This window comes from Bos mutus, chromosome 6, assembly GCF_027580195.1.
Source record: "Bos mutus isolate GX-2022 chromosome 6, NWIPB_WYAK_1.1, whole genome shotgun sequence".
Taxonomy (NCBI): Eukaryota; Metazoa; Chordata; class Mammalia; order Artiodactyla; family Bovidae; genus Bos; species Bos mutus.
Window position 1 is genome coordinate 103,158,700 of NC_091622.1, and position 27,077 is coordinate 103,185,776.

The window sequence follows — 27,077 nt, forward strand, 5'->3', positions numbered from 1 at the left end:
GCCTGAGCACCGTTAGGTGGTGATCAAATTCATCTTGCAGTCACCGTGCCTACACTATCTTGATCAGTGTCCAAAGAAAGGGGGGATTATGTCTCCGTGTGACCAGGTCTGGGAAAGAGCCAGCAGACTGCAAGGCAAGTTACCTTGTGAGCGTGACCGGTGCTGACACACCCTTCCAGATGGTGAGTGATAATAACCAGGCTCATGATGACAGATTTCTAAGTGCTCACTGTATGCCACACACATTTCTTTCTATATGCTTTGCACATGTGAACTTTTTCAAACTTCTGAATAGCCATAGGAATAAAATTTATTATCCCCACTTGAAGAGGAGACCCAGATGTTGACCATCAAAATAGACCCCCATCCCATGCCTTCTCACCACCTCCATCAGCGTCATCTAAGCCCAGACCCCCAGCATCTCTTATCCGGAGCCCTGCAGAGCCTCCCCAGGGATCCCTGCTTCCACTTTTGCCCCTACAGTCCGTCCTCTACACAGAAACCAAAGGATCCTTGGGAAACACAAGGCAAGTCACTTCTCTACTCCAAACAGGCTTGAAACGTCCCTTCTTACTCTGAAGTCAATGCAGGGACTTTCCTGGTGGTGCAGTAGCTAAGACACTGAGCTTCCAATGCAGGGGGCGTGGGTTTGATCCCTGGTCAGAGAACTAGATCCTGCATGCCGCAACTCATGATCCATGATGCCACAAGAAAGATCAAAGATCCCGCATGCTATAACTGGTACAGTCAAATAGATAAATAAGTAAATAAATAATATATAAATAAATAAATATATATATACGTAAAAAAAAAAAAAAATATATATATGTAAAAGAAGGCAACGCAAATGTTTTCGGATGGACTGCAAGGCCCTCTGAGACGAGGCTCTGACCTCAGCCCATCCCTGTTTCCCCCTCCCCCATGGCTGCCACACTGGCCTCCCTGCTGGAACCCCACACGTGCCCCTCAAACTTCACAAAAATAAAGTTGAAATTTTCTTTGGTTCACTGTTGAGGCCCCAGTGCTTAGACTGTGGGTTGCACAAAGCAGTGCTTAATCATATTCACTGAACAAATGAACTAACAAGCTCTCAAGCTTACAGCTGGTTGGTGAGGAAGCCACACTCTCACCGGGCCCTGGATCCAGAGTCGGGCTCACCACCCCTGGGCTCAGGGCCTCCTGCTCAACACGCTCAGGGACTGAGCAGAAGGGGAGGTGTTAACTGAGCACCAGCCACGTGCAGGCCTGCCCCCTGCCCCCTGCCCCCTGTCCCCGTGCACTCTGCCCCGTCCCCTGCCCCCGTACACTCTGTGCTGCCACAAAGGCCAACAGGCCTTCTGTCTCCATCTCCCAGATAAGGAAAAGGGCTCTGAGAGGTTAAGCTCTCCTTGCTCAACGTCGCCCACCCAGGAACGTCCTCGCCAGCATTCCAGTCTTCCAATTGGCTTCTTTCCACTACGCCAGAGGATTTCAACCTCGTTCTTTCGGAAATACCCGGTAAAGCAGTTCCCAATACCCAAGGCAATGAGCTCCACATTTAAGGGATGTAAACTTAACCAAAGTTGCCTGGAACCAGGGGACTTCCCAGATGGTGTAGCGATAAAGAACCTGCCTGCCAATGCAGGAGATAAAAGAGATGCAGGCCCAGCCCCTGAGTCAGGAAGATCCCCTGGAGGAGGGCATGGCAACCCACTCCAGTATTCTTGCCTGGAGAATTCCACGGACAGAGGAGCCTGGCGGGCTACAGTCCATGAGGCCATAAAGAGTCAGACATGACTGAAGTGACTCAGCACGCATGCACATATGGAACCAGAGGGCTCTATGTGAAATGACTGAGTGCCGAAGAAGTGATGCTTTTGAACTGTGGTGTTGGAGAAGATTCTTGAGAGTCCCTTGGACTGCAAGGAGATCCAACCAGTCCATCCTAAAGGAGATCAGTCCTGGGTGCTTACTGGAAGGAGTGATGTTGAAGCTGAAGCTCCAACACATTGGCCACCTGATTCCAAGAGCTGACTCATTTGAAAAGACTCTGTTGCTGGGAAAGATTGAAGGTGGGAGGAGAAGGGGACAAAAGAGGATGAGATGGTTGGATGACATCACCGACTCGATGCACATGAGTTCAAGTAAACTCCAGGAGTTGGTGATGGACAGGGAGGCCTGACGTGCTGCAGTCCAAAGGGATGCAAAGACTAGGACACGACTGAGTGACTGAACTGAACTGATGTGAAATGACAACATGAATAATAGGAAACATCTCTTCACTGACTCTGGGGGAGAAGCTGGCACAGGCTTCTGGCCATTTCAGGCCTTTCAAAAGCACCTGCACAGAACTGCCAACACCCCTTCACCTTGCCCCCAACCTCTCCTAACACAAGGTATTTCTAAGTGCCTCCTCCTGAGACACAACTCCAGCAGGGACTGCCCCTTGCTCACACCTGCTGGCCTCTCCTCATGTTTGAAACAAGGGTGTCTTTACCTCCTTGACCAGACTGTAACGGGCCAGCAGCTCGACCAGCCATGGTAAAGCCAAATGTGCAGCATCCTAAGGATATTTGCTGGAGGGATGAGGCTGTGGTCACATCAGCATCATCAACGGATCTTTATTAATAGACAATGCTGTACTTGTGGCCACCCACTGAGACTTGCCAGGCACTGGTATGTGTATTTCCTCTTCACAGCAGTGACCGGGTGCTTTCTTCTGGCTTCGAGGAGGAGGAAAGTGACACTGAGTCGACCAAGACTTTAGATTCTAATCCCAGCTCAAGGGAGGGAGTGACAGCCTGCTGGACACTAACTCCTGCTGGACGAGAGCGCAGATGGGCACAGGGGTCCTGGACATCATCAGAGTCATAGCCCATCTGACTCTCACCCCTTCCCCACCAAAGCTGTGGTCCTCAAACTCTGCTGTGCATCTGGATGTTATTAACATGCAGGAAACTGAGACAAAAGTGAGATAACCTGCTTCCAATTGCATAGCTGGTCAGTGGCTAGAATGGGACTGGCCCATAGGCCAGTCTGGGTTCAGAAACTTGCCTTCACTGCTGTAGTCACAGCCCACGCTCACCAGCATGGGTCATGGTGAGCACAAGAGCACTGAAGTTGGAAAGACTTACTTTAAGTCCCATCTCATTCTAGCAGGCTGGCTGTGGGACCTGAGAGAGATGGTTGAGCCAGCTCAGAGAGGTTTTGTAACCAACTCACAGTCAAGCAGTATGTGAAGACCCAGAGGGGGACTAGAATGCAGTATCCTCACTCCCAGCCCAGGGACTTAAGTCCTGACTCCCTTGGGGATGGTGGTGTTCCTTTCTCGCCTGGGAATCTTGGGCTTTGACAAATTGAATCCCACCTGGCTGTTTTCTCAAGAAGACCCTTCCTGGCGCCTCATCTGTAAAGGAAGGAAAATGCAGTTTCTGCCTCACAAGAGTCTCATGAGGATGAAATGATGCAAAACTCAGAAAGCACTTACGACAGGGGCTGGCCCTGAGCAAAACTGGCTCTGCCATCAGGGTCCTGGGGTTGCTGATACAAAGCACCCAGACAACAGAAGTCTATTGTCTCACAGATACAGAGGCCAGAAGTCAGAAATCAAGGTGTCAGCTTCTTCTGGAGGCTCTAGGGGGATCCCACCTGTCCCTTCCAACTTCTGGAGGCGCCAGGTGTTCCTTAGCTTGTGGCCACATCACCCCAGTCTCGGCCTCTGTCTTCTCACGGCCGCCTTCCTATGTGTCTGCGTCCTCACGATGACCATCTCGTAAGGACATCAGTCATCAGATTTAAGGCCCACGCTAACCGAGAATGATCTCTTCTCCACTAATCACATCTGCAAAGCCCCCCTGCTTCCACATTAGTTCACATTCTGAGGTTCCCGCTGGACATGAAATTCGAGGTTCACTGTTATGGATGGAATTACATCCCTCCAAAATTCATATACTAAAGCCCTAACCCCTATTCTGACTATATTTGGAGATACAGCCTTGGAGGAGATAGTGAAAGTAAAGTGAGGTCATAGGGTGGGGTCCGAATCTGATGGGACTGGTGTCTTTGTAAGAGAAGGAGACACCTGAGGTTTCTCTGCCAGTGAGGGCACAGTGGGAAGGTGGCCGTCTCCAAGCCAGAAAGAGAGGGCTCACTGGAATTCAACCCTGATGACTCCTTGATCTTGGACTTCTAGCCTCTAGAACAACAAGAAAATAAATGTCGGGTATTTAAGGGCCAGGCTGGGGCACTTTGCTGTGGCAGCCTCTCCAAACTCATACAGATGCCACTGAACCCCACACAGCTGCCATCATGACGGAGGTTGTGCTCTCTCCCCTTCCTCGTGTTCTGCCTGGGCTGCCTACTGACTCCTGGTCCACTTGGAGCCTGTCTCCCACTTCAAAGCCTGTCTCAGGCATCACCTGTGGATGGCCATCTTTGAACTCACCTTCATCCCCCCATCCCCGGCGTCTCTCACCCCTCCTCTCTGCATCCATTAGCAGGGATGTTGTAAGGGCAGTGAACTTGGTTTGGGCATGTCCCGGGTGCCAACTACTGTCTGGTCTCACGCACATTCAGTGCTCACAACAGCATCGTGAAGAAGGGCATCACTGGCCCCATTTCACAGATAGGGAAACTGAGACCTAGAGAGGCCAAGTAATGTTCTGGAGGTTGCACTGTGGGGAGGGAGGAGAGCCAGAATGCAGACTCAGGCCCTCTGGATCCAGGTGGACCTTCCCTGGGGCGCTCCCCACCAATGCGGCACATGTCACCTTCTTTCCTGACTGGGGCCACATTTCCACCTTCCCAGCAGCTCTGGGTCCTGCCTGGGGCAGGGTCTCTGTCTGTCTCAGTCATCATCGTATCCCGGAGACCCTCTGACTTTGGAGGGCTTGGCTGCTCTCTCCTGTTTTCTTAGAGCCAGCCCTTGTTCCAGAGCTAACTGAGGTTGCCCAGGGAGAAAGAGATGGTGCCGGCACTCGAACCCAGGCCTCTGTTTCAAGCCTAACCCTCCTTCCTCATCACCGCTCCACACTCACAACACCCACAGACGCCAGCCTACTCTCAACGTGGATGAGCTGACTTTTAAAGACCCTTGCCTCTAGGAACGCTTAGAGGTGAGAGTCCCGAACATCTGAGAAATGGAAGGGGCCTCAGATGTGACCTGGACCAACAACTGCCCTCCCTGGTTTCTGCCCAGAGGGTCTCGGGGTCCCTGGCCCCCGAGGACGTGAGGTTCTCACGCATGCACGGATGCTGAGGTTTTTCGGCCAGTTCTGCCTGGAGGCCACGTACCTGGCAGAGCGCAGCCACGGCCTGGGCGGCCCTGACGTCCTCCTCTTCCTCCAGGTCACCCCGCGTCAGCCTCTGCATCTCCAGGACGTCATGAAATGCCTGCAAGTAAAACAGAGGCCGAATCTGCAGAGAGATGCTGATTTGTTTCCCCTGAACAACCTCCCCGAATGACCCTGCCTCGCACGTTGGAAGGATGTTCACCCTTGATTTATACCCAAGGAAACCGAGGCACAGGAATGTCACATGATTTTCATGGCTTGTGAACTGTGGCTGAGGCCGGGACCAGCGAATCCTATTTCCAGGAAAACGAGACTGCACTTTTGTTCATCTACCCAGCAGGAGAAGATGCCACCCTGCCCACCACCGCCTCCCTGCCCTGTCACCCCTCTCTCCTGACCACAACCCCTAGACATCATTTTCTGATTTCAGCTCCTGGGGACCACTATCCAGGTCTTGGGAGGCCCATGCAGCAAAGCCCGAACCCTATCAGGGTGGTCAGTGGCCAGCCGGGCCCCTCTGACCATGTGCTGGCCCATCCTTGAGGAGCCCAACAGAGTGACAGAGAGTCATGTACCAGATGCTCCAAATACAGTCAGAGAGGCACCTGGGGCCCAAGTACGGAGGGTAGACTCCTCGTAGGGGTCAGCAGAAGGGCAAGAGTCCCTGTGAGGGAGACACGTAAGTTGAGTCTTGATGGACAAGGAGGGGTCCTTGAAGGGAAGACGGGAAGCCAATCCAAGTCAAGTTCAGGGAGCAACAGCAGTGGTGACCTGGCAGTCAGAAGCCTTTGGTCTCGGTGGGAGCAGAACAGGAGGGGAGCTGAGAGGGAGGACCAGAAGCCAGAGAGGGAGGGGCTGGGCAAGAGGCCAAAGTCCACGCTCACTCATCAGTCCCTGTTTATTCGGTTGTTTGCCGCCCATTCATTCATTCAATTATCTGTGCTTTTGTGTGCATCATGCATCCGCCCACTGATTCATTTCTTCGTTCATTCACCCATTCCTTCATGTCTTCGTTCATTCACTCATTTGTCATTTCTCCATTTATTCATTCAGTTATGTGTTGCTCTGTGGGTCCTGGAGAAAGAAATGGCAACCCATTCCATTACTCTTGCCTGGAGAATTCCATGGGCAGTGAGGAGCCTGACATGACTGAGCAACTAACACTTTGTGGGTCCATCCATTCATTCATTCGTCCACTTATTCTTTCATTCACTCATGCGTCCATTCAATCCTTCCCTTCTCGGCTCCACGTCTTCTGAGCATCAGCGTGCACCAGCCTGGGCCGAGATCCTGGGTTACAGAGCTGAGGCATCACCGTCTCCACACTCAGAACTCCCCCTGAGCAATGTGATGTCAGGCAGGAGGACCCGGCAATCCCAGAGTAACAGAGATCTGTATGATCCTATCTTTTCACTCTCATTTCAAATGGATCTTCTCAAAGACAGAAGCAGCCCTCACCCCACTTTATGTCAAATCCAAGAAACCCCAGGCATGGGCCCTCAGAGGAGGCTCTACGGGTGGGCAAGAGCACTGGACCAGGGACCCAGGGATGAGAAGACTTGTCCTCCGTCTTTGAGGGTCCCTCTGCTGGCTTCTCACTGGGGGGCGGGGGAGGTAGCCACACTATCATGCTGGCCCCCAGGGAGGACCAGTGTTTGTGCTCTGGGCCGAGCCTGAACCCTGATACGGTCCTGCCATCCCCTTGGCAGAGCAGAGACAAGCAAATGCTCATGCAGAGAAATAGGCAGGCCATGGCTGTCCCTAGCTTGGTCTGGTTGAGTCCCAACAACCCCATTAGGTAGGCGTGATGATTTCTAATGCACAGATGAGGAAGTTGAAGGCCAAGTGGTCAGCGAGACACCGCAGCAGAGGCAATGCTCAAACCCAGGTCCTGCTGCCCCAGCACCCAAATGCTTAACGACCTTGGGCGACAAGCCAGAGACTAACAGCCCCTCCCTCCACACCCATCGACAGGGCACCATGAGGCAGAGTTCTGTCCTCCGAGGACCCCAAGCCCTGGTCCTTCCAGCCTGTGCTGCACCAGTTTGTCTGTTTTCCTTTAAGCAGGGTGACACCTTGCTTCCTGTCCTCCTGGGGGTCCCCTTGTCTTTTATTCCCAGTCAGGCCACGAGCTCTGTCTAGCTTGCCCACCTCTCTGGTCCTTCCTGCTCAGCTCCATGTGCAGGGCCCTCCTCTGACTTGTTACCTGACCCACCGAGGGGCCCCATCCTTGTCTGTAATTGCCTGCCCTGCACCTTCGGACATGCCTGTCCCCTCTGGGGACACTGCCTGGTGACCTCCATTGTAGGCTGGGCCCTTGTCCGGCACCATTTGTGAGATGCTGTCTCCTCAGACCCTCCCACCGCCTTTCCCTCATCTCAGTGAGGGCGCTGATGCTCGCATCACTGGCTTGTAGATGGGGAAGCTATGGATACAGAGCTCAAGCCCCTTGGCTAAGGTCCTGAACTGACACATGGGATCCAAGGAGAGACTTTCTGTCTGCCGGATGCCAAAGCCTCTGGCTTCCCCAGCACAGTAACAAGGACTAAGCAGCCCCCGTGGCTCCCCTGGATGGCTGTGCCTGTGGACCTGGGCGTGAGTCGGGAGCAGGTCACCTGGAGGAACTCCTCGGGGTGGGCGGTCAGCTGCCCCGCAGCCAGGAAGCTCCTCCGCTCCTCCTGCTGGGCCAGCGCAAGCCTTGCCATCTCCTCCGCCTGGTGCACCAGCGAGGCCTTGACCAGGTCTTTGCCTCGCTGGACAAACTCTGCAATTGGAACAAAACAAAGAACATTGCAGGTCGCTCGCCTGGCGCACCAGCGAAGCCTTGACCAGGTCTTTGCCTCGCTGGACAAACTCTGCAATTGAAACAAAACAAAGAACACTGCAGGTCGCTCGCCTGGCGAAACCTCCAGTGGCTGCTTCTTCCAGGACGTGGAGTGTCAGAAACGCTCATTTCTTATTTTTATCATTTAGGTGCTTCCAAAAGGCTGGTGTTAGGAGCTCCTCAGAGTCCCTTGTCATTTTAAGGGACCCATCCCTCGCTCATTCACGGCCCAGGGTTCAGAGCAACATGCGAGGCTTTCACCCTGACCCTGACCTGGAGAGAAACAAAGGGGCGTTTTCCTGGAGAAAAGAGTATATGTGTATGGGGGAGGGGAGGAGGGGGCACAGGGAGGTGCAGGTGACACAGGACAGAGGGCCTGAGTCTGCAGGAAGACAGTGACATTTCAGACTGGAGTCGAGATCCGAAACCCACCAGGGCAAGTTATATCAGCAGAAGAGGAGGTGGGTGGACCAAGGCCAAGGGCCCCTGTGGTGGGGGAAGGTAAACTTGAGGCGAGAGGAAAGTCAAAGTCGCTCAGTCGTGTCTGACTTTTTGCGACCCCACGGACTACAGTCCATGGAATTCTCCAGGCCACAATACTGGAGTGGGTAGCTGTTCCCTTCTCCAGGGGATCTTCCCCACCCAGGGATCGAACCCAGGTCTCCTGCATTGCAGGAGGGTTCTTTACCCGCTGAGCCACTAAAAACAACCTCTCAGCCTACCCAGGCCCCTCAGCCTCAGAGGCGCACCAAGCACAACGCTGGGAACTGGGGCCTACCAGTGAGCAGGACCTAGCCTAGCTTTCAAGGTGCTCATGGTCCAGGGAAGACAAGAAATGCAGAAGGAGAAGGAATTGTGCTGATGAGGGCTGTGATGGTGGTGGGGGAGGAGACACAGGCAGCGTGGGACCCCAGAGAAGGCTCCTGAGAGTGGAGACAATGAAGAGCCCAGCCAGATTCTGTTCACTTGGGTTTCGGAGGAGATGCTGGGCAAAGAGGTTGGAGAGGAGGTGAGGGCTGGGTCACAAGGGGCTGCAGCCCTTGGAGACACTGGTTTCAGCATCTCGCCTCCCCAACTGCCCCACATGTCATACTTCCTTGGGCACTTTTCCCAGTGTTGGCAAGCTTCCCAGGGCTTGACCTGAGAATCTGTTTAGCCTCTAGCACCAAAGGAAAGAGTGCAGCCAGGAGAGACCAGGGTCCTCCGTCCACCCATGACTGTCTCCTTGTCTCCTCTGTCTTGTTCTATTTCACAGGAGCTCCACCTAGGGGGCTGCTTCACCATCCCAGCCTGGCCACTCCCTCCCACTGGTAAAGCCCTGTCCACCACGTATGGTGACTTCAAGGCCAGATGTATTCAGACTCTATGCCATCCAAACTCCCAGCCACAACAGGTTTCCATGTGGTCACACATGACCACGTGAAACCACAGCACCCAGTGACACAGACATGTGTGGAACAGCCTGGTTGGAGTCCTGAGTCCCAGTCTGGAGAGCCAGCTCTCCAAAGGGCAGTGGGAAGGCACAGCAGAGGGGACAGAGCAATTGCAGAAGGATCAAGCCCATGGCTGCAGTGGAAACTGGTGCTGGAGATTGGACTGTGCCCCCAGAGTGATGAGCTGAAGTCCTAAGCCTCACGCGCCTGCCTTTGGAGGTGGGGCCTATGAAGTTAAATGAGATCCTAGGGATGGGGCCCTAATCACATAGGGTTGGTGCCTTCTAAAAAGAGGAACTCAGGTGAGAAAGCTCGCTCTCTGCCATGTGAAACATGCTGAGAGGGTAGCCGTCTGCAAGTCAGAAAACAGGCCCACAGAAGAAATCAAACTGGCTGCACACTGATCTTAAACTTCTAGCCTCTGGAAATGTGAGAAACAAATGTGTGTTGTGTAAGCCACCCAGTCCGTGGCATCCTGTTACGGCCGCCCCAGCAGGTAAGACACCCAGAGCCTCCCTGGTCCTACAAGGTCCCCAGAAGCTGCTGGAGACCTTGTTAGGCACACAGATCCCCTGCCATACAGACTTCCTGACCTGGAGAGGCCCCGGCTGTGCTTCCACTCAGGCCGCAGACGCACACACAGCCTTGGCTCAGTGCTGAGGAGCCCTCCTGCTGAGGGTCCAAGGAGGTGCAGAGTGGGTACCCGCCCTGCAGGTGGAAGACCTGAGTTTCTTCCTGAGGGTCCCACCAGTGGTGTGAGCTGGACTGTCCTGGGTGCCCTTGGTGTCTTGAGCCCTAACCTGCTCAACTCCCAGGGTCCAGCCCGGGAGCAGCAGCACATGTGGGAAATAATCATGCCCAGTTCCCATGTGCTTGACCACCGGCCACCTTCGTCCATCTGCAGCTGAGCCAGGCCCTGAGACTCCTGCGGGGCTTCTGGGCTTTGTTCTCTGAGTATTCCAGGGGGGGTCTCTGTCAGCCCGAATCACTGATGACGACACAGCAGGCAACACTGGACCCTAGGAGGCAGCCCTATTACCTCTGCTTCACGGGAGGACAATCGAGGCTCAGAGACGTTAAGTGACTGGGGATGGCAGCCTGGGCTAGTCTCATGGGAGCTACTCCTGACACCTGCAAGTGCCACCACCAGCCCTGGCCCCCATGGCACGCAGCACAGCACGGGGTCCCAGGCGCCCAGCCTGGCCTGCTCGCTCACCCCTGCTGAAGCCCTCCGCCTCCTCCCAGAAGGCCTTGTGCTGCTGGGTCAGCAGGTCCTCCTTCTCCCGCCCGGACAGCTTCCCCTCGACGGTCAGCAGCTCCAGGCTGCGGGAGATGCCCGCCAGGCGGCACTTGGTCTCCTCCTGCACCTGCAGCTTCAGGAACTCCATCGTTTTGGCCACGTGTGCCCGTCCCAGCGTCCTCTCCAGGGTGTCCTGGGAAAAGCAATATGGAGAGCATCAGGCTGGGACATTCAGAGTCGGTGCTTGGCCACGAGGGTCTGTTAATAGCCACGGGCTCCATCCTGGGGCCCCTGGTTCCCTGTGAGCAGAGCACAGTTGAAGCTCCCGCTCTCCTGAGCTTCCTGTGTGCAAGTCTCAGATGGGGACAAAGTGGTCCCTCTTGGGGACGTGGTGCGGCCGATGCTGGATGCCGCGCGGAAAGCACCTGGAACACGGTGAGTGTGCCACAGCGGGCTCGCTCGTCTCTGGGGGAAGCTCAATAAATGCACACAACCAAACAGGAAAGTCCACCTCCCTCATCGTCATCCCTCCCAGGTTGACAGGGCTTCTGGGAGAAACAGTAAAGGTCACGGGGCTTCCTGGCCTTCGAGCCTCCAGAAACCAGAGTGCTGGGGATTAAAGAGATTCTTCAGGTAAGACTGACGGGGAGGGTGACCCCAGCTTCTAGACTTTAGAACAGGTCCACCAGCCCTACTGGGTTGTCCTTCACTGAGGACACAACCCTTGGAAACGATGCCTCCCCCATGCGGGACATTTCCATCAAGGGCAGAAGCAGGCCCTGCAGGTCTGCATCTAGGGTCCTTCTGTCTCCAAGAGCAGCAGCTCAAGGAAACGTGTAGAATGGGAGCCCAGGCATGGGGTTAGAGTCGCAGGCCCTGTGTTGCAGTGAAAGGACGCCTTTCCCCTCCTGGGGTGGTCCACCTGGCCCCCGGGACTCCATGGCCACGGCCCGAGTTAGCCTCAGCGCCCCTCTCCCCATCATACCAGCACCCCTGCCTTCTCTACATCCCTCCATTTCCTTCCTGCTGGCCTAGAGCCAGGCCCAGCTCAGGCCCTGGTCAATTCCACCTGGGCAACTGCCCTGACTTTACTGGCATCAAACTGCCCCCTCAGCTCCTCCCTGCATGGCAGATGGAAGGGCCTTTCTGGGGTGCAAACATAACTCTAACATCCCCAGGCCCAAACCCTACAATCACTTCCTTCAAAGCAAATCTAAACTCCCAGGCACAGTGGACAAGCCTTCCCGAACCAGGCCTGGCTGGGCCTCCAGCCTGGTCCCACACCCGTCCTTGCTCTGGACTGCCCAGCATGCCTGGCTCTCAGCTCCGCAGGGCCTTTGCACATGCGGGGCCTCCTCCTGGAACACTCTGCCCACGACCTGTCACTCCTCTGCCTGCCCAGGTCCTACTGTGGACTGTGTGGTCGCTTCCTTGGCTTTTCCCCAACCCTTCGGTCCCTCCTCCTAGCTCCACAGCTCCTGTGCCTTGTTTGGACCAAGAACCCTGGATGCAGGGGCCATAGCTGGGCCATACCCATCACGCAGCCCTGGGCCTCACTGTTTACTGAGATGCATTGGTCTGTGTTATAACAACATGTGAACAGGGCCAGGACAATGATACCCTAGTTACAGATAAGAACGGTGAGGTTTATTCTTGAAGGCCATCAAACTAGCCCAAGGACAGCGGGCTTCCTCCAGTTCAGTTCAGTTCATTTCACTCAGTCATGTCTGACTCTTTGTGACCCCATGGACTGTAGCACGCCAGGCCTCCCTGTCCATCACCAACTCCCAGAGTTTCCTCAAACTCATGTCCATTGAGTCGGTGATGCCATCCAACCATTTCATCCTCTGTCATCCCCTTCTCCTCCCGCCTTTAGCTGGGCTTCCTCCAACTAAATAAATAAGCCTGACAGGCATCAGTGGCCCCATAACCACTAGAGGGTGCAAGAGGATAAGCGCTCCGTGCAGGAGTGGCCGGCAAGCGGTCCCGCCAGGCTCCCAGGGTAGTGGAAGGCGTCCCCCGTCCAGAGCAGCCACCTCTAAGATGGTCCTCTAAGTGAGGCCCCCTGGCTGGGCAGCGACAGTGCACTCTCTGGATTTATATTTAAGGAAAGACAGGCGTGGAGAGAGGTGAGCAGGAACACAGGAGCATAAGATGGGCGGCGGGAGGGGGACAAGGACTTGCACGGGAGGTGCAGGGGCCACTGCTGGCTCTGAGTGTAGCTGGTCCTCAAATGTACCCAGCCTCAAACCTGACTCCAGACCTGCACAGTCTTGGGCACAGTGGATGTGACTTACAGAGTGTATGTGATCATAAAATAAATCAAAATATGTATAGCACTTAAAATAGCGACCAGAAGATAGCAGGTGCTGGTGAATGCAAGCTGCTGTTCCAGTTATCTACAGCAGGTGCCCACCTCTCTCCTGGCATCCTCTTTCTCTTGAACATCCCTAGAGACTGATTCTGATGACCTCTGGGGCCCTTTCTAGGGCTCTTCCAGTTCTGATATTCAGCGATGCTATGTGATACGTTCTGACTGCCCAGGCCAGAACACTCAGATGTCACTAGCTTGGGAATTTAAAGTTCTTCTGGAGCTTATCGTCAACAGACTCCATCATACAGAAGCTACTTTTTATTTTTGGTGCATAGGATACAGGCAGAGCCCAGCTGTCCCACTTCTGTACAAACAAAGATTACAGCCTTTTCACACATCATGACAATGATTTGTTTCTATCTCTTTCCCCTGCTGACATGTGACCTGCCAGAATCCAATCACTAGCACATACTGAGCACTCCCACTGGGTCAGGCTCTGTTGTAAAGGCGTTACCTGTTATCCGCTTTCTAACACTCTCAGAGCTGATGCTATTTGGATTCCCATTTTACAGATGATGAAACTGAGTCCCAGAGAGGTTAAGTTACCTGCCCAATGTCGCACGGCTAATAACAGGCAACTGTGGAATGGGTCAGGATTCTAGCTCAAGTCTGCAGCACGGTTTCTGTAACAGGATGTGGCACACAGTAGGTGCTCATGAAATGCTGACTGAAGGAAGGACCTACTGATAACCTGGAGAAAATTCTTCCCCTTCTTCCTCTCTGGAGTGACTGGCTAATATTTGGGCCAGTGTCAGCTAAGGATACCATTTTTTCCCCCCGGCATCAATATCCTGCTGATGGAATAATAATTAAATACAAAGAAAAAAGAGTAAAAGGAAAAAAATCTTTCTCCTTTGATGAGCATTCATATCGGCAGCCTTATCAAATTAAAGTCCAATTCAAAGGGGCTTGGACAGCAAACCAGGAAGTTTGGGGCACAGGCTGAGGGATGTTATTAGACAGTATAGGGGTCCCAGGTGCGTTGCTTGGCTGGTCCCTCTGCTCACTGGGAATGAAATATCTGTGTCTATCTTTCAGCAGTGCAGAGGAGAGAAAAGAAACAACGTGTACATGATAAGCAAAAGCAGAGAAAGTTCTCAAACAGCTCCGTGCAGCTGGGAATTTGTTATAATGCAGACCCTGATTCGGGAGGGGGACAAGATTCTGCATTTCTAACCAGCTCTCAGGCGATGCAGATGCTGCCGGTCTGTGGACCACACTTTGAGGAACAGAGCGGTTTGTGCAGAAGCAGCAGGAACCTCTCGATTCGACAGGACCATCTCCTCTCTGAGGAGCTGAGTCTTTGGGCTGAGGGCAGGGCGGCTGCTGCAGGTTTCTGAGTCAGGTGTGACCTGGGTGGGTGCATGGGTCTGAGCTTATGAGTTCTCAAGGTCAGAGAAAGGGTTAATAGGTGCATAGTGTCCTGGGCTTTACATACAGCCAGGCTAGTCCAAAACTTCCAGGGCAAAACCCCATGGTGACTATGAGTTTCTTAGCATTTCCCAGGGCCCTGCCTGCAGCAACTCCTGGGATGGAATTTTTTTTATCAGTAATCAAAGCTCAGAGGGGTTAAGTAACTGATTCAAGATCACACAGCTTCAACTGGGTAAGCTTAGATTTAAAGTTGGATTTGGATTTGTGGATTCCTCTGAACCAGTGGTTGGTATTCCCAGTTACACATGAGAATCGTTGGGGCAGGGGGTTTAAAACTGGCAATGCCAGAACCTTCACTTCAGACCAATCAGACTGGATTTCTGTGCAAAAGGCCTGGGGCACAGGCATTATTTTAAGCTCCCTTGGTGATGATACATGGGGCCATCAGGAGAGCTACGCAAAGCTCCATCCACCAGTGGGCGTCAATTTTGATTGCTCATTGTGGTCAGCTGGAACCTTAAAAATCCTAGACTGATTAAGTCAGAATCTCTGGGAGAGGGACCCATCTTGGATTTAAACAGCAGTACTTTTTCAACCTCCTCAGATAACCTCAATGTGCAGCCAGAATTGAGAACCAATGTTCCATGCTGTAGTGACATGGAGCTGGCAGGCTTTTCTATTAATGGAATGGACGGATGGATGAATGGATGGATGGATGAATGGATGGAGAGATGTACAGATCTCTGTGACTGATGGACAGATGGACAGATGGATGGATAGACAGATGGATAGATAAATGCCTGATGGATGGATAGATGGACAAATGGATGCACTGCTTTTCTCTGGCTTCTGTATCCCCATCTACAGTACACGGGTGTGGAACTTAATTATCCCTGCAGCCCTCCAAGCTTCTGATTCCATATATCTAGTCTGAATATCACGTTCCCTCCCTGCCCCTTCCAGTATTACCAGAGCCTGCAAATCCTGAGAATCACGCAACAGCCCTTCAGCTGCAATCATTCTTTCTGTCAGAGTCATCATGAGCTGTCGGGCTTTGGAGCTGGAACACTTAAACTGGTCCACCAGAAAGTGCTGGATGTTTTCCATCTGTTTCCAGAAAGCTTCCATCTGTGAAATGAGAATGAGAAGCAAGAGGTGGGGGAGAGAAAACTTATTTAAGAAAGGTATAAAGCTGTCTGGTTCAGGCTTGAGCATTACTATTCACCCCTTATCACAAACTCAGATTCTAAACACTTCCACAAGTCGGAGCAAGTTATCTTGGCAACAATCACATTCTCCAGAAGTTCCTCCTCGTTCTTTTGTGAGTGCCAGTCAGTTTCAAGGCAGCTTTTCAGCAAACACCAGTGTATGGCTGATAAGGAAGGAAAACACAATGAGATTCCCCAGCTTAAGCAGCTGAAAGACAGCTGCTTAAGAAAAACAGCCTGTGATTGCTGCCTGGGATGGGGAGGGGAGGGGAGGGGCTCATGAAATTCAACAGTGTCCTCCTGGAAGCTTCCGGATCTTTAAAAGGGATTAAATCCATCCTGGAAATAAAAGCATGGATGGCCATTTAAATATTAATTATTGCCCTAAAAGTACAAAAGAACAGTATGGCAGAGACGATGATAACCATAAAAACATTTTGCTTTCCAATCTTTTCCCCTTTCCTCAACCTTGGGCTTCCCTGGTGGCTCAGACTGTAAAGAATCTGCCTGCAATGCAGGTGACCTGGGTTGGGAGGGGAGGTTGCCCTGGAGGTTGCCCTGGAGGAGGGCACGGCAACCCAGTCCAGTATTCTTGCTTGGAGAATTCCATGGACAGGGGAGCCTGGTGGGCTACAGTCCATTGGGTCACAAAGGGTCATACACGACTGAGCAACTAACACTTTTCTCCCCATCTTACTGAGAGCAGAGCAGGAAATCTCCAAGTGGTTTAGTGTTGAGGGCTAAATTTTTGTCACTGCAGCCTCCCAGAGCTCAAAGAATGACATCTGGAGTCATAACAACTTTTCTTTATGGCATGCAGGTTATATGCCAGGCTCCACGTGTCACACATCTCATTTCTAGATAAAATATGTATTGGAAGGACAAGAAACAGGCTCAGGTAGTTAGGTCACTGGCCAAGAGTCAAGAGGAAGAGGGGGATTGGATTCAGGTCCCTTCAGCTCCCACGGCGGTGGTTTTCTCTAGCTTGGCTCCACCCCTCAGATGCCAAGATGGACATTTCTCGCTCAGCAGCACATGGGAGAGTCAGAGCTTAGTGGTATCAGAAGTCCATGCTGATCTTGCTGCTATGGGTACAGACAGATGGAGACCTGAAACTCTGAGTCAATCAAACCAGCCATCTCTCCTGGGCATGGCCAGGAGAAAGCCTAGACCTGTAAGAACTGGCACCTCTTTGAAAATTTTGTCTCCCATCTCCCGGGCCTCATGGTAGCTCAGCAGACCCTTTATAGACCCCCGTCACCTCCTCACTCACATTCACACCCTGCTCTTGCCCTTCTCATCCCATCAGATGACCTCCTTTCCAACCGCTATCCCAGAAGGTGGACTCAATTCAGTTCAGTCACTCAGTCGTGTCCGACTCTTTGCAACCCCATGAACTGCAGCACACCTGGCCTCCCTGTCCGTCACCAACTCCCGCAGTTTACTCAGACTCACGTTGATTGAGTTGGTGATGCCATCCAAGCATCTACAACAGAGGATGAAGGTGGATTATCATCTGTGAATTCCCGCACATCTGGAAACAGAGTTCTACGTCCCAGAAGAGGCAGCTCTGCATCTTCTCTTCCTATCTCAGAGAACCAGGATGCCCACTCCATTGTTCTGAAAAACTCATAATTCCCTTAGCATCCATGACATGATTTTCTCCTGGTTCTTCAAGGTCTAGACTCTGCTTCTTGTTTTGATTCTTCTTGAATCTTGCTCCTTCAATGCTCGCAGGATCCAAGATTTGGCATAAGGCTTTTTACTACCCCTTCTACATGCACTTCTGGACCACAGGCATCTCTGTTATTGGATGATACCAATTTTGTTGTTCAGCCGCTCAGTCGTATCCAGCTCTTTGGACCCCGTGGACTGCAGCATGCCAGGCTTCCCGGTACTCCTGGGCCAGGGGCATCTCCATTATTGGATGCTGCCAATATGTTAGAGAATCTCCTGAGAACTATCAATCCTCTGCTTGAAATGGTCAGACAAGGACAAGATGTTCCACTGCTCTGGGGAGACCACGGACCGCTGGAATCTGGGTTAAGCACCCTCCCTGAGCTTTCTCATCTCGGACATCCTTGTTCTCCGTGTGCTCCTACTTACCTGAGCTCAGTGGAGACGCTCCATCTCCAGGCATCTCCAACTCAAGGTATCAAGCCACATTCAGCATTTTCCCTCCTGACTTCCTGTCATACTGGGGTCTTTATTTCCATAGACCTGACGCTCTACACCCTCTTCTTCCCACCATCACCTCCTCAGACACAACCCTCTCAGCTCTCCCACTTTTTCTTACCTCTCCATCCCTACTGCAAATGCTTTCCTGAAATTCCTACTGGATTAGCCCCCAAACTCCTAACGACCCTCTGTTCAGCAGCCTAAGCAGTGCTTCTAAAACAGAATGAACCAAGCCACCCTCTGCCACTTCAGTGACTCCCGTCTCCTTGGCATGAGATGAAAGCCCTCAGGGAAGACCTCTGGCTTTATCTTGCTCAGCCTGCTTCCTGCCCTGGCTCCCTTCTCTGCCCACCCACTGGACAGCATCCATCCACACTTCCCCCAAAACCTCATCATGGCTCTTTCTTCTATTCAGACTTTCCTAACTCTAGAGAGTAAAATGAATTGCTCCCTGCACTGTACCTCAGGCTTCCCATATATCCATCTATCATGGTCCCTGTAAGCCACAAAGTCCTCACCTGCTCACCTATTGGTACCCCCACCAGACTGGCCTGAGCATCTTCCCACAAGGGCCAGGTCTAAGTTCATTGTAAATTTCTAGTGTCCAGCATAACACCTGGGTGCCAAGGAAATATTTGTTTAATTCAGAATATGTGAACAGTGGGTAGTAGAATGTCAAAGCCAAAAAGAGAATTTGAGGGAAGCCATCCTCTTGAGGATGGTTGAGCCATCCTCATAGCTCAATCCATAAAGAATCTGCCTGCAATTCAGGAGACCTGGGTTCAATTCCTGGGTTGGGAAGATCCCCTGGAGAAGGAAATGGCAACCTACTCCAGTAGTCTTGCCTGGAGAATCCCATGGACAGAGGACCCTGGCAGGCTACAGTCCATGGAATTGCAAGAGTTGGACACAACTTAGTGACTAAACCATTCATCCTCTTTGGAATTTAAAACATGCTTTTATTAGTGATGCCTGGAGTTTGAGCAGTTAGCAGCTGGCATCTGCTCTAACCCACAGGGCAGTAATGTCACAGAGGGTTAGGACGATATTTGCTTTGAATGATAAAAAGATCCATCTAAAATTTAAACAAGGAGAATTCATTAAAGGAAAAAAAAAAGACTCCCTCAGTAAATCTTGGCCCCTTAATTATACCTTCTCTATCGCTTAACTTCAGAAATGGGATCCTTGGCTCCAGGGTATATTTAATACTCAAATACAACAGAGAATTTGAGTATTAAACATGCTTCTAGGTACCAGCTCTTTAATCTTGCCAAATGAACTGTCCCAGAAACCATGCTTTTTATAGGGGAAAGAAAATCCACCACATACATTAGCTATTAGCTGCTCAGAATATTCTCTTTCCTTCTTTTCCACATCTGCCAGGGTGATGTATTCGGAGTCACCGCCACCCAACATCTCTGTGTTTGACAGCTTGACCTGAAGTCTCTTTTCTAATTCCTCCAAATCCTGGAGAAAAAAAGAAAAAGACAAAGAAAATGTATCTTAAATTCTAGAGAAGAAATGCTTTTAATTTTTTACCACATTATCATAAAAAATTTCTTATGATAATTAATGCTCTGGGTATTGTCCTACTGAAGGATTGATGAAAAAAATCTATTTTTCTCATTAAATGTACAGCCTCAGGAATACTGGATTATGTATTTTCTTCTGTATTTTCCTCACCCTCCCCCAAAATAGGCCATACTTTAAAAACAATGAAAAGTATCTTCCAATCTTGATGAAGTTCCAGGAACATGTCATGGTACTCTGGAGTGTTGGGATGGAATATTTCCTCTCCACTCCTCTGGTTTCCATGGGGAAGGATTACTTAGTACACCCCAGGGAGGAAGTGATATGTATTTGATTGGTGGTTCAAAAGCAGGAAGTGAGCACAGCGCCTAGCTTGCCCAGCCTCATCCTCTTTGGGACAGACCATTCAGGGGAGGCCACCACCCTGGTGTGGCTTCAGTCTAGAGTGAGCTGGGAAGCAAGGGTCCCTCTTGTGTGTGGGGAGGTCTGAGGTGGCCCAGCTTTGCCAGTAAGTGATTTAGGTAAGCAATTTAGTTAATCCCGGATTCAGCGTTAGGAAGCCATGATTGCTATATATCTAAGTCACACCCTGCAAGCAGGTTCCTCTCAGTAATTAAGCTGACATTTGTATATATGTCTCCCCAACACTCTCTTAATTAAATCAGATCTTAGAAGGAAAAGGAGAAGTCTATGTATGGAGTCTTTCAAAACCCCACATAGAATGTGGGTGGCAGTTCTGTTTTCTCCAGACCTGTGTTCACTGGTGTGGGTTCAGGTTCATTAGGAAAACTGCTGTTGATTGTCCAAGTGGAAGTCATATGTGGCTTCTAATTCTCTACAGTAACTCTACCAGAAAGAAATGAGGGTTCCTTTCTAGCTGAGGAAACTCATCTATGGGAAGTTGAGATATCTTGTCCAAAGTTCCCCAGTAGGAAGCGGTATGCTAGGTTAGGTCCCTTAGGCCCATGGACTCCAGAGACCCACTCTTCCAACTGCATGCATTATCTGCTTCTCTCCAAAGCAGCTGCCATTTCTGGGTACTTCTCATCCTCATACAGAGGTTCTAAGGCTGCTGTCAATATTAAAGGAAAGAATGCATTTAAAGTCCTCAGACAGATGACATTCAGTGAATAGTAGCCACTATAATAATTAAAATGCTCTGTAAGTGGTAGAGGTGAGATTTGATCCCAGACCTGCAGACACCAAAGCTCTTATTCTTGCTATATGACATACGACATTGTTTCATTACTCATATAACTGCAAGTATCACCACATAATCAATATTTTTTGTTGTTGGAGAGTCATTTAGACTCATTGAACCTCAACTTCCTCAGCTGTAAACAAAAATAATGATGGCCACTCACAGGGCTGCTGTGAAGATTACATGTAAAGCCCTGTGTGCACTGCCTGATGATCACAATGGTGGTGGTACCCAGGATGATGACAAGAAAAATGAAGATGGTCTGCCTTTTCCTTGGGAGGTAGTGATGGATCCTCCCACATGGAATCCAGAGGAATGAAGACGAAACATTCTTTCCCAGTCTCCCGAACCTCATGGTGGTGGTGCTAAGGATGACAATGGTGACCGTGATGAAGATAATGGTGATGGCGGCAGTGAGGGTGATGACAATGATGGAGTGACGATGATGAGGATGATGGTGGAGGGGGTGATGGTCACAGTGATGAAGATGATAATGACGCAGATGATGCTGGTGATGGGAGTAATAAGAGTGATGTCAACACGGTGGTGGTGATGATGAAATGTTGGTAGTGCTTTTGGAAATGAGGAGAAGCATGGTGACGGTGGTGGTGCTGACAGTGATAAGAATGACAATGAAGATAATGATAACGGTGGTGATGGTCATCATAAGAATGATTATGACAATAACAAAGATGGTGCTGGTGATGGAGACATTGATGATAGTGATGCTATTATTATGATAATAATGGCAATGATATTGATGATGATGGCAAAGATCATATAATCAGTGTCTAGCTGCTACTGAGTGTTCATTGGAAGGACTGATGTTGAAGCTGAAACTCCAATACTTTGGCCACCTGATGTGAAGAGGTGACTCATTTGAAAAGACCCTGATGCTGGATAAAATTGAAGGCAGGAGGAGAAGGGGACGACAGAGGATGAGATGGTTGGATGGCATCACCAATTCAATGGGCATGAATTTGGGTAAACCCTGGGAGTTGGTGATGGACAGGGAGGCCTGGCATGCTATAGTCCATGGGGTCACAAAGAGTCAGACATGACTGAGCGACTGAACTGAACTGAGCTGCTATTTTGCTACATGTCTCATACACAACTCTCTTCTCCTTTCTGTAATCCTGTAGGACAGGAATTACTATCCCATGGCACAAATGAAAAACCTAGCATTCTGAGAGTTTGTGAAAGACAGACCATGGTATCAACCTCTACTGCCCTGATTCGTTTTGCTGTGCATAAAACAATATAAAGGTTGTATAGAAGGCGAGAAGAATGCAAAGTGGTGTTAAGAGTTGTAACTAATAAACCAAGTATGTATTTTAAAATTCCCCCAAACTGTACAGAAAATAACATCAATAGTGGTTCTCTTTGAGTACTGGATATGACTGACATTCTTTTTTCCTACTTCCAGTATTTTTCCATATTTTAATAATATATATTGTTATCTTTATATTTATACCTATAGCTTTATATACCATTATATTGTGTTGAAAACTGTATGTTGTAATAAAGTATTTTTATACATAAAAGATACTTTCCTATGATATTATGTTTTATATATCTTAATAAACTATTTTTAAGTTACTTTGCAATATAGGTTGAAGACTTACATTTTCTTGCTTTGAAAGAATCTTCTGGTATAATTCATCATCAGACTTCTTTTTAGGGAGAAGGTCAAGGAGGCACATTTTAAAAATTTGAATAAACATCTATTGCCAAAAAGGGAAACAAAACAAGAAAGATTTAAATAATGGTATCTTCACCCTTCCTTCCTTTTTCTCCTACCACCTTCTTTCTCCACTTCCCCCCATAATTTTTGCTCTAGGAAAAGACCATCAGATTTAAAACCATGACAGTGGTCTATAATGAACTGTGTTTTCATGAAGCTTCTAAAGAAAAATGCCTCATCTCTCCCGCACATATTTATAAGGAGCCTACTCTTTGGGAAACCCCCCACTTTCCCCATTTCCATGAGTGAAGAAAACAGACAAGGAAAAGGGGGAGTTGCTTCTCTGTGGAAACAATCAGAAGAACACTTGTAAGAAATTAAGATGTGTAAAGTCATCCACTCCGGCTCCCTGTCTCAATGGATGGAGGTGTCCTTTAAATCAAGAAGGGCCCTCCAGAGGCAGGGACACCTTGGCAAGTCCAAGGGTGCTGTCTTCACAGTTTGTTTAGTCATTCGCCGATTGTAGGACATCTGAGTCTTTCCCGTCTGGGGTTATTCTGAATAAAGCTGCTTTGAACATTCACATAGAGACTTTTGAGTGAACATAAGTTTTTCTGGGATGAATGTCCAAGAGTACAGTTGCTGGTTCTTCTGCTAACTGCATGTTCAATTTTATGAAAAACTGCCTGTTTTCTGGAGTGGGCTTTTATACTCCTACCAGCAATGTATTAGTGATCCAGGTTCATCACATCCTCACCAGCATTTGGTGTTGCTGCTGTTTTTATTTTAGCCATCTTGATAGGTATGCAGTCACATCTCATGTGGTTTTAATTTGCATTTCCCTATTGTGGGGAAAGGAGAAGGCAATGGCACCCCACTCCAGTACTCTTGCCTGGAGAATCCCATGGATGGAGGAGCCTGGTAGGCTGCAGTCCATGGGGTCGCTAAGAGTAGGACACGACTGAGCGACTTCACTTTCACTTTCCACTTTCATGCATTGAAGAAGGAAATGGCAACCCACTCCAGTGTTCTTGCCTGGAGAATCCCAGGGACGGGGGAGCCTAGTAGGCTGCAGTCCATGGGGTCGCACAGAGTCAGACACGACTGAAGCGACTTAGCAGCAGTAGCAGCAGCATTGTGGGGAAACAGTGGAAACAGTGTCAGACTTTATTTTTTGGGCTCCAAAATCACTGCAGATGGTGACTGCAGCCATGAAATTAAAAGATGCTTACTCCTTGGAAGGAAAGTTATGACCAACCTAGATAGACACGACTGAGTGACTGATCTGATCTGATCTGATTGTCACCCTGCTTATTTAACTTCTATGCAGAGTACATCATGAGAAACACTGGGCTGGAGGAAGCACAAGCTGGAATCAAGATTGCCAGGAGAAATATCAATCACCTCAGATATGCAGATGACACCACCCTTATGGCAGAAAGTGAAGAAAAACTAAAAAGCCTCTTGATGAAAGTGAAAGAGGAGAGTGAAAAAGTTGGCTTAAAGCTCAACATTCAGAAAACGAAGATCATGGCATCTGGTCCCATCACTTCATGGGAAATAGATGGGGAAACAGTGGAAACAGTGTCAGACTTTATTTTTTGGGGCTCCAAAATCACTACAGATGGTGATTGTGGCCATAAAATTAAAAGACACTTACTCCTTGGAAGGAAAGTTATGACCAACCTGGATAGAATATTCAAAAGCAGAGACATTACTTTGCCAACAAAGGTCCATCTAGTCAAGGCTATGGTTTTTCCAGTAGTCATGTATGGATGTGAGAGTTGGACTGTGAAGAAAGCTGAGTGCCGAAGAATTGATGATTTTTAACTGTGGTGTTGGGAAAGACTCTTGACAGTCCCTTGGACTGCAAGGAGATCCAACCAGTCCATCCTAAAGGAGATCAGTCCTGGGATTTCTTTGGAAGGAATGATGCTAAAGCTGAAACTCCAGTACTTTGGCCATTATGAAAAGAGTTGACTCGTTGGAAAAGACTCTGATGCTGGGAGGGACTAGGGGCAGGAGAAGAAGGAGACAACAGAGGATGAGATAGGTGGATGGCATCACCGACTCGATGGATGTGAGTTTGAGTGAACTCCGAGAGTTGGTGATGGACAGGGAGGCCTGGCGTGCTGCAGTTCATGGGGTCGCAAAGAGTCGGACATGACTGAGTGAACTGAACTGAAATGAACTGAATGGCTTAAGGGAATGACAGAGGATGAGATGGTTGAATCGCATCACTGACTCAGTGGACATGAGTTTGAGCAAGCTTCAGTGATGGTGAAGGACAGGGAAGCTTGATGTGCCGCAGACCACAAGGCCACAAAGAGTAGGTCACGACTGAATGACTGAACAACAACAATGGCTTAATGATGTTGAACATCTTTTCATGTGCTTCTATGTGTGTTTACCTGTCAGCCGTATATTCTTTTTGGTGAAATATCTGTTCATGTATTTTGCCCATGTTCCAATTGGATTCTTTATTATTTCTATTGAGGCTTGAGAGTTCCTTATATATTGTAGGTACTGCTGCTGCTGCTGCTGCTGCTGCTGTTAAATCGCTTCAGTTGTGTCCAACTCTGTGCAACCCTATAGATGGCAGCCCATCAGGCTCCCCCGTCCCTGGGATTCTCCAGGCAAGACCACTGGAGTGGGTTGCCATTTCATTCTCCATTGCTAGTTCTTTTTTAGAATGTGGTTTGCAAAATATTGCCTCAGTGTTTTCATCCTCTCAACAGGGTATTTTGCAGAGCAGAAGTTTATTTTGATGAGTTTCAATTTATTAGTTTTCCCTTTTATGGATCATAATATCAGTGTTAATCTAAGAACCCTTTGTTTAGATCCCAAAGATCTTCCTCCTTTTTTTAAAAAAAGATTTACAGTTTTATACTTTAAAGTACATGAGCCATTTTTAGTTAATTTTTGCATGAGGTATGAGGTTTAGCTTGAGGTTCATTTTGGTTTACTTATGAATACTCAACTGCAGGTAATTCATTGAAAAGATTAACATTCCTCCACTGAACTGCCTTACACCTCTGTCAAAGGTCAGTTAGACATATTTATAAAGCAAGGCATCTTTTTTTTTTGAGAAGTAATTGACATAACCAGCTTTGTTCTTTCTGAAGATTGCTTTGGCTATTTGGGGGTCTCATGTGTCCATACAAATTTTAGGATTTTTGTTGTTGTTCTATTTGAAAAATACCATTCAGATTTTGATAGGGACTGCACTGAATCTGTAGATTGCTTTCAGTAATACAGATATTTTAACAATAGTAATTCTTTCAATACATGAGCATGGAATATCTTTCCATTTATTTGTGTCTGCCTTGATTTCTTTCATCAAAGTCTTAAGTTTTCAGTATACAGGACTTTCACCTCCTTGGTTAAATTTATTCCTTGGTATCTTATTCTTTTTGATGCAATTGTAAATGGGATTGTTTTCTTAACTTCTCTTCCTGTTGGTTTGTTTTTCGTGTATAGAAACAGGGCAGATTTTTGTATGTTGATTTTGTACCCTGCAACTTCATGGAATTCATTAGTTCTAATAGTTTTCTGTAAAGTCTTTTCTATGTATAAAATCAGGTATTTTGAAAAGAGTCTTTACTTCTTCCTTTCCATTTTGGATTCTGTTTATTTCTTTTTTTTGTCTAACTTCCCTAGAAATTCCAGTACAATGGTGGATAAAAGTGGCAAGAGTGGGCGTACGTGTATTGTTCCCGATCTTAGAGGCAAAGTTTTTAGCTTCTCACTGTTGAGTATGATGTTAGTTGTGGGTTTGTCATGTATGGCCTTTATTACATTAAGGTACATTCTCTCCATGCCTACTTTGTTGAGAGATTTTATCATAAATACATGTTGAATTTTGTTAAGTGCTTTTTCTGCTTTGAGATGATCATATGATCTTTATCCTTCATTTTGTTAATGTGGTGTATCATGTTGATTGATTTGTGGATGTTGAACCTTCCTTGCATTTCTGGACTAAATCCCACTTAATTATGGTGTTAAAAAGTGAAAGTGTTAGTTGCTCAGTCCTGTCTGATTCTTTGTGACTCCAGGGACTGGGGCCAGCCAGGCTTCTCTGTCCATGGAATTCTCAAAGCAAGAATACTGGAGTGGGTAGCCATTCCCTTTTCCAGGGGATATTCCTGATTCAAGGTTTGAACCTGGGTCTCCTGCACTGCACGCAGATTCTTTACCATCTGAGCCACCAGGGAAGCTATAACCCTTTCAATCTGCTGCTAAATTTGATTTGCTAATATTCTGTTGAGAATTTTTGCATCTGTTTTTACCTGAGATGGCAGTCTGTATTTTTTTTTTTCCAGGAATCTATCTGGTTTTGGTATCAGGGAAATGCTGGCCTAGTGAAATGAGTTTGGAAGCATCCCATCCTCTTCAGTATTTTGGAAGAGTATTTTAGGTATTAAATCTTCTTTAAGTGTTTGGTAGAATTTACCAGTGAAGCCATTGATCCTTCTTTTTTGATCAGGAGATTTGTCAATTTTGTTTATCTTTTAAAAGAACCAGACATTGCTTCGTTGATCTTTTCAATGCTTACTTTTTTAGTCTCTATTTCATTTATTTCCACTGTGAACTTTGTTATTTTCCTTCCTTCTACTAACTCTGGGCTTCTCTCTTTCTTCTTCTAGTTCCTACAGGTGTAAAGTTAGATTGTTCATCTGAGATTTTTCTTATTTTCTGAGGTAAGCCTGGATGGCTATGAATTTCCCCCTAGGAACTGCTTACGCTGCATTCCACAGATTT

At 48.8% G+C, this 27,077-nt stretch overlaps 1 protein-coding gene across 14 annotated transcripts in view; it reads right to left on the reverse strand.

The window, feature by feature from the left end:
• The window catches only part of EVC (EvC ciliary complex subunit 1), a 107,137-nt gene that overhangs the window by 56,479 nt on the left and 23,581 nt on the right, over positions 1–27,077 (reverse strand). For all 14 annotated transcript variants that reach the window (XR_011464550.1, XR_011464552.1, XR_011464551.1 and 11 more), the window contains 6 exons: positions 22,258–22,356; positions 19,231–19,368; positions 15,485–15,643; positions 10,744–10,960; positions 7,886–8,034; positions 5,272–5,370 (listed from right to left, as the gene is read on the reverse strand). Coding sequence is in view for 9 of the 14 variants with exons in the window: in XM_070372680.1 (XP_070228781.1) it covers positions 5,272–5,370; positions 7,886–8,034; positions 10,744–10,960; positions 15,485–15,643; positions 19,231–19,368; positions 22,258–22,356 (861 nt within the window). In the remaining 5 variants the exon portion in view is untranslated. The remainder of the gene's footprint in view (positions 1–5,271; positions 5,371–7,885; positions 8,035–10,743; positions 10,961–15,484; positions 15,644–19,230; positions 19,369–22,257; positions 22,357–27,077) is intronic.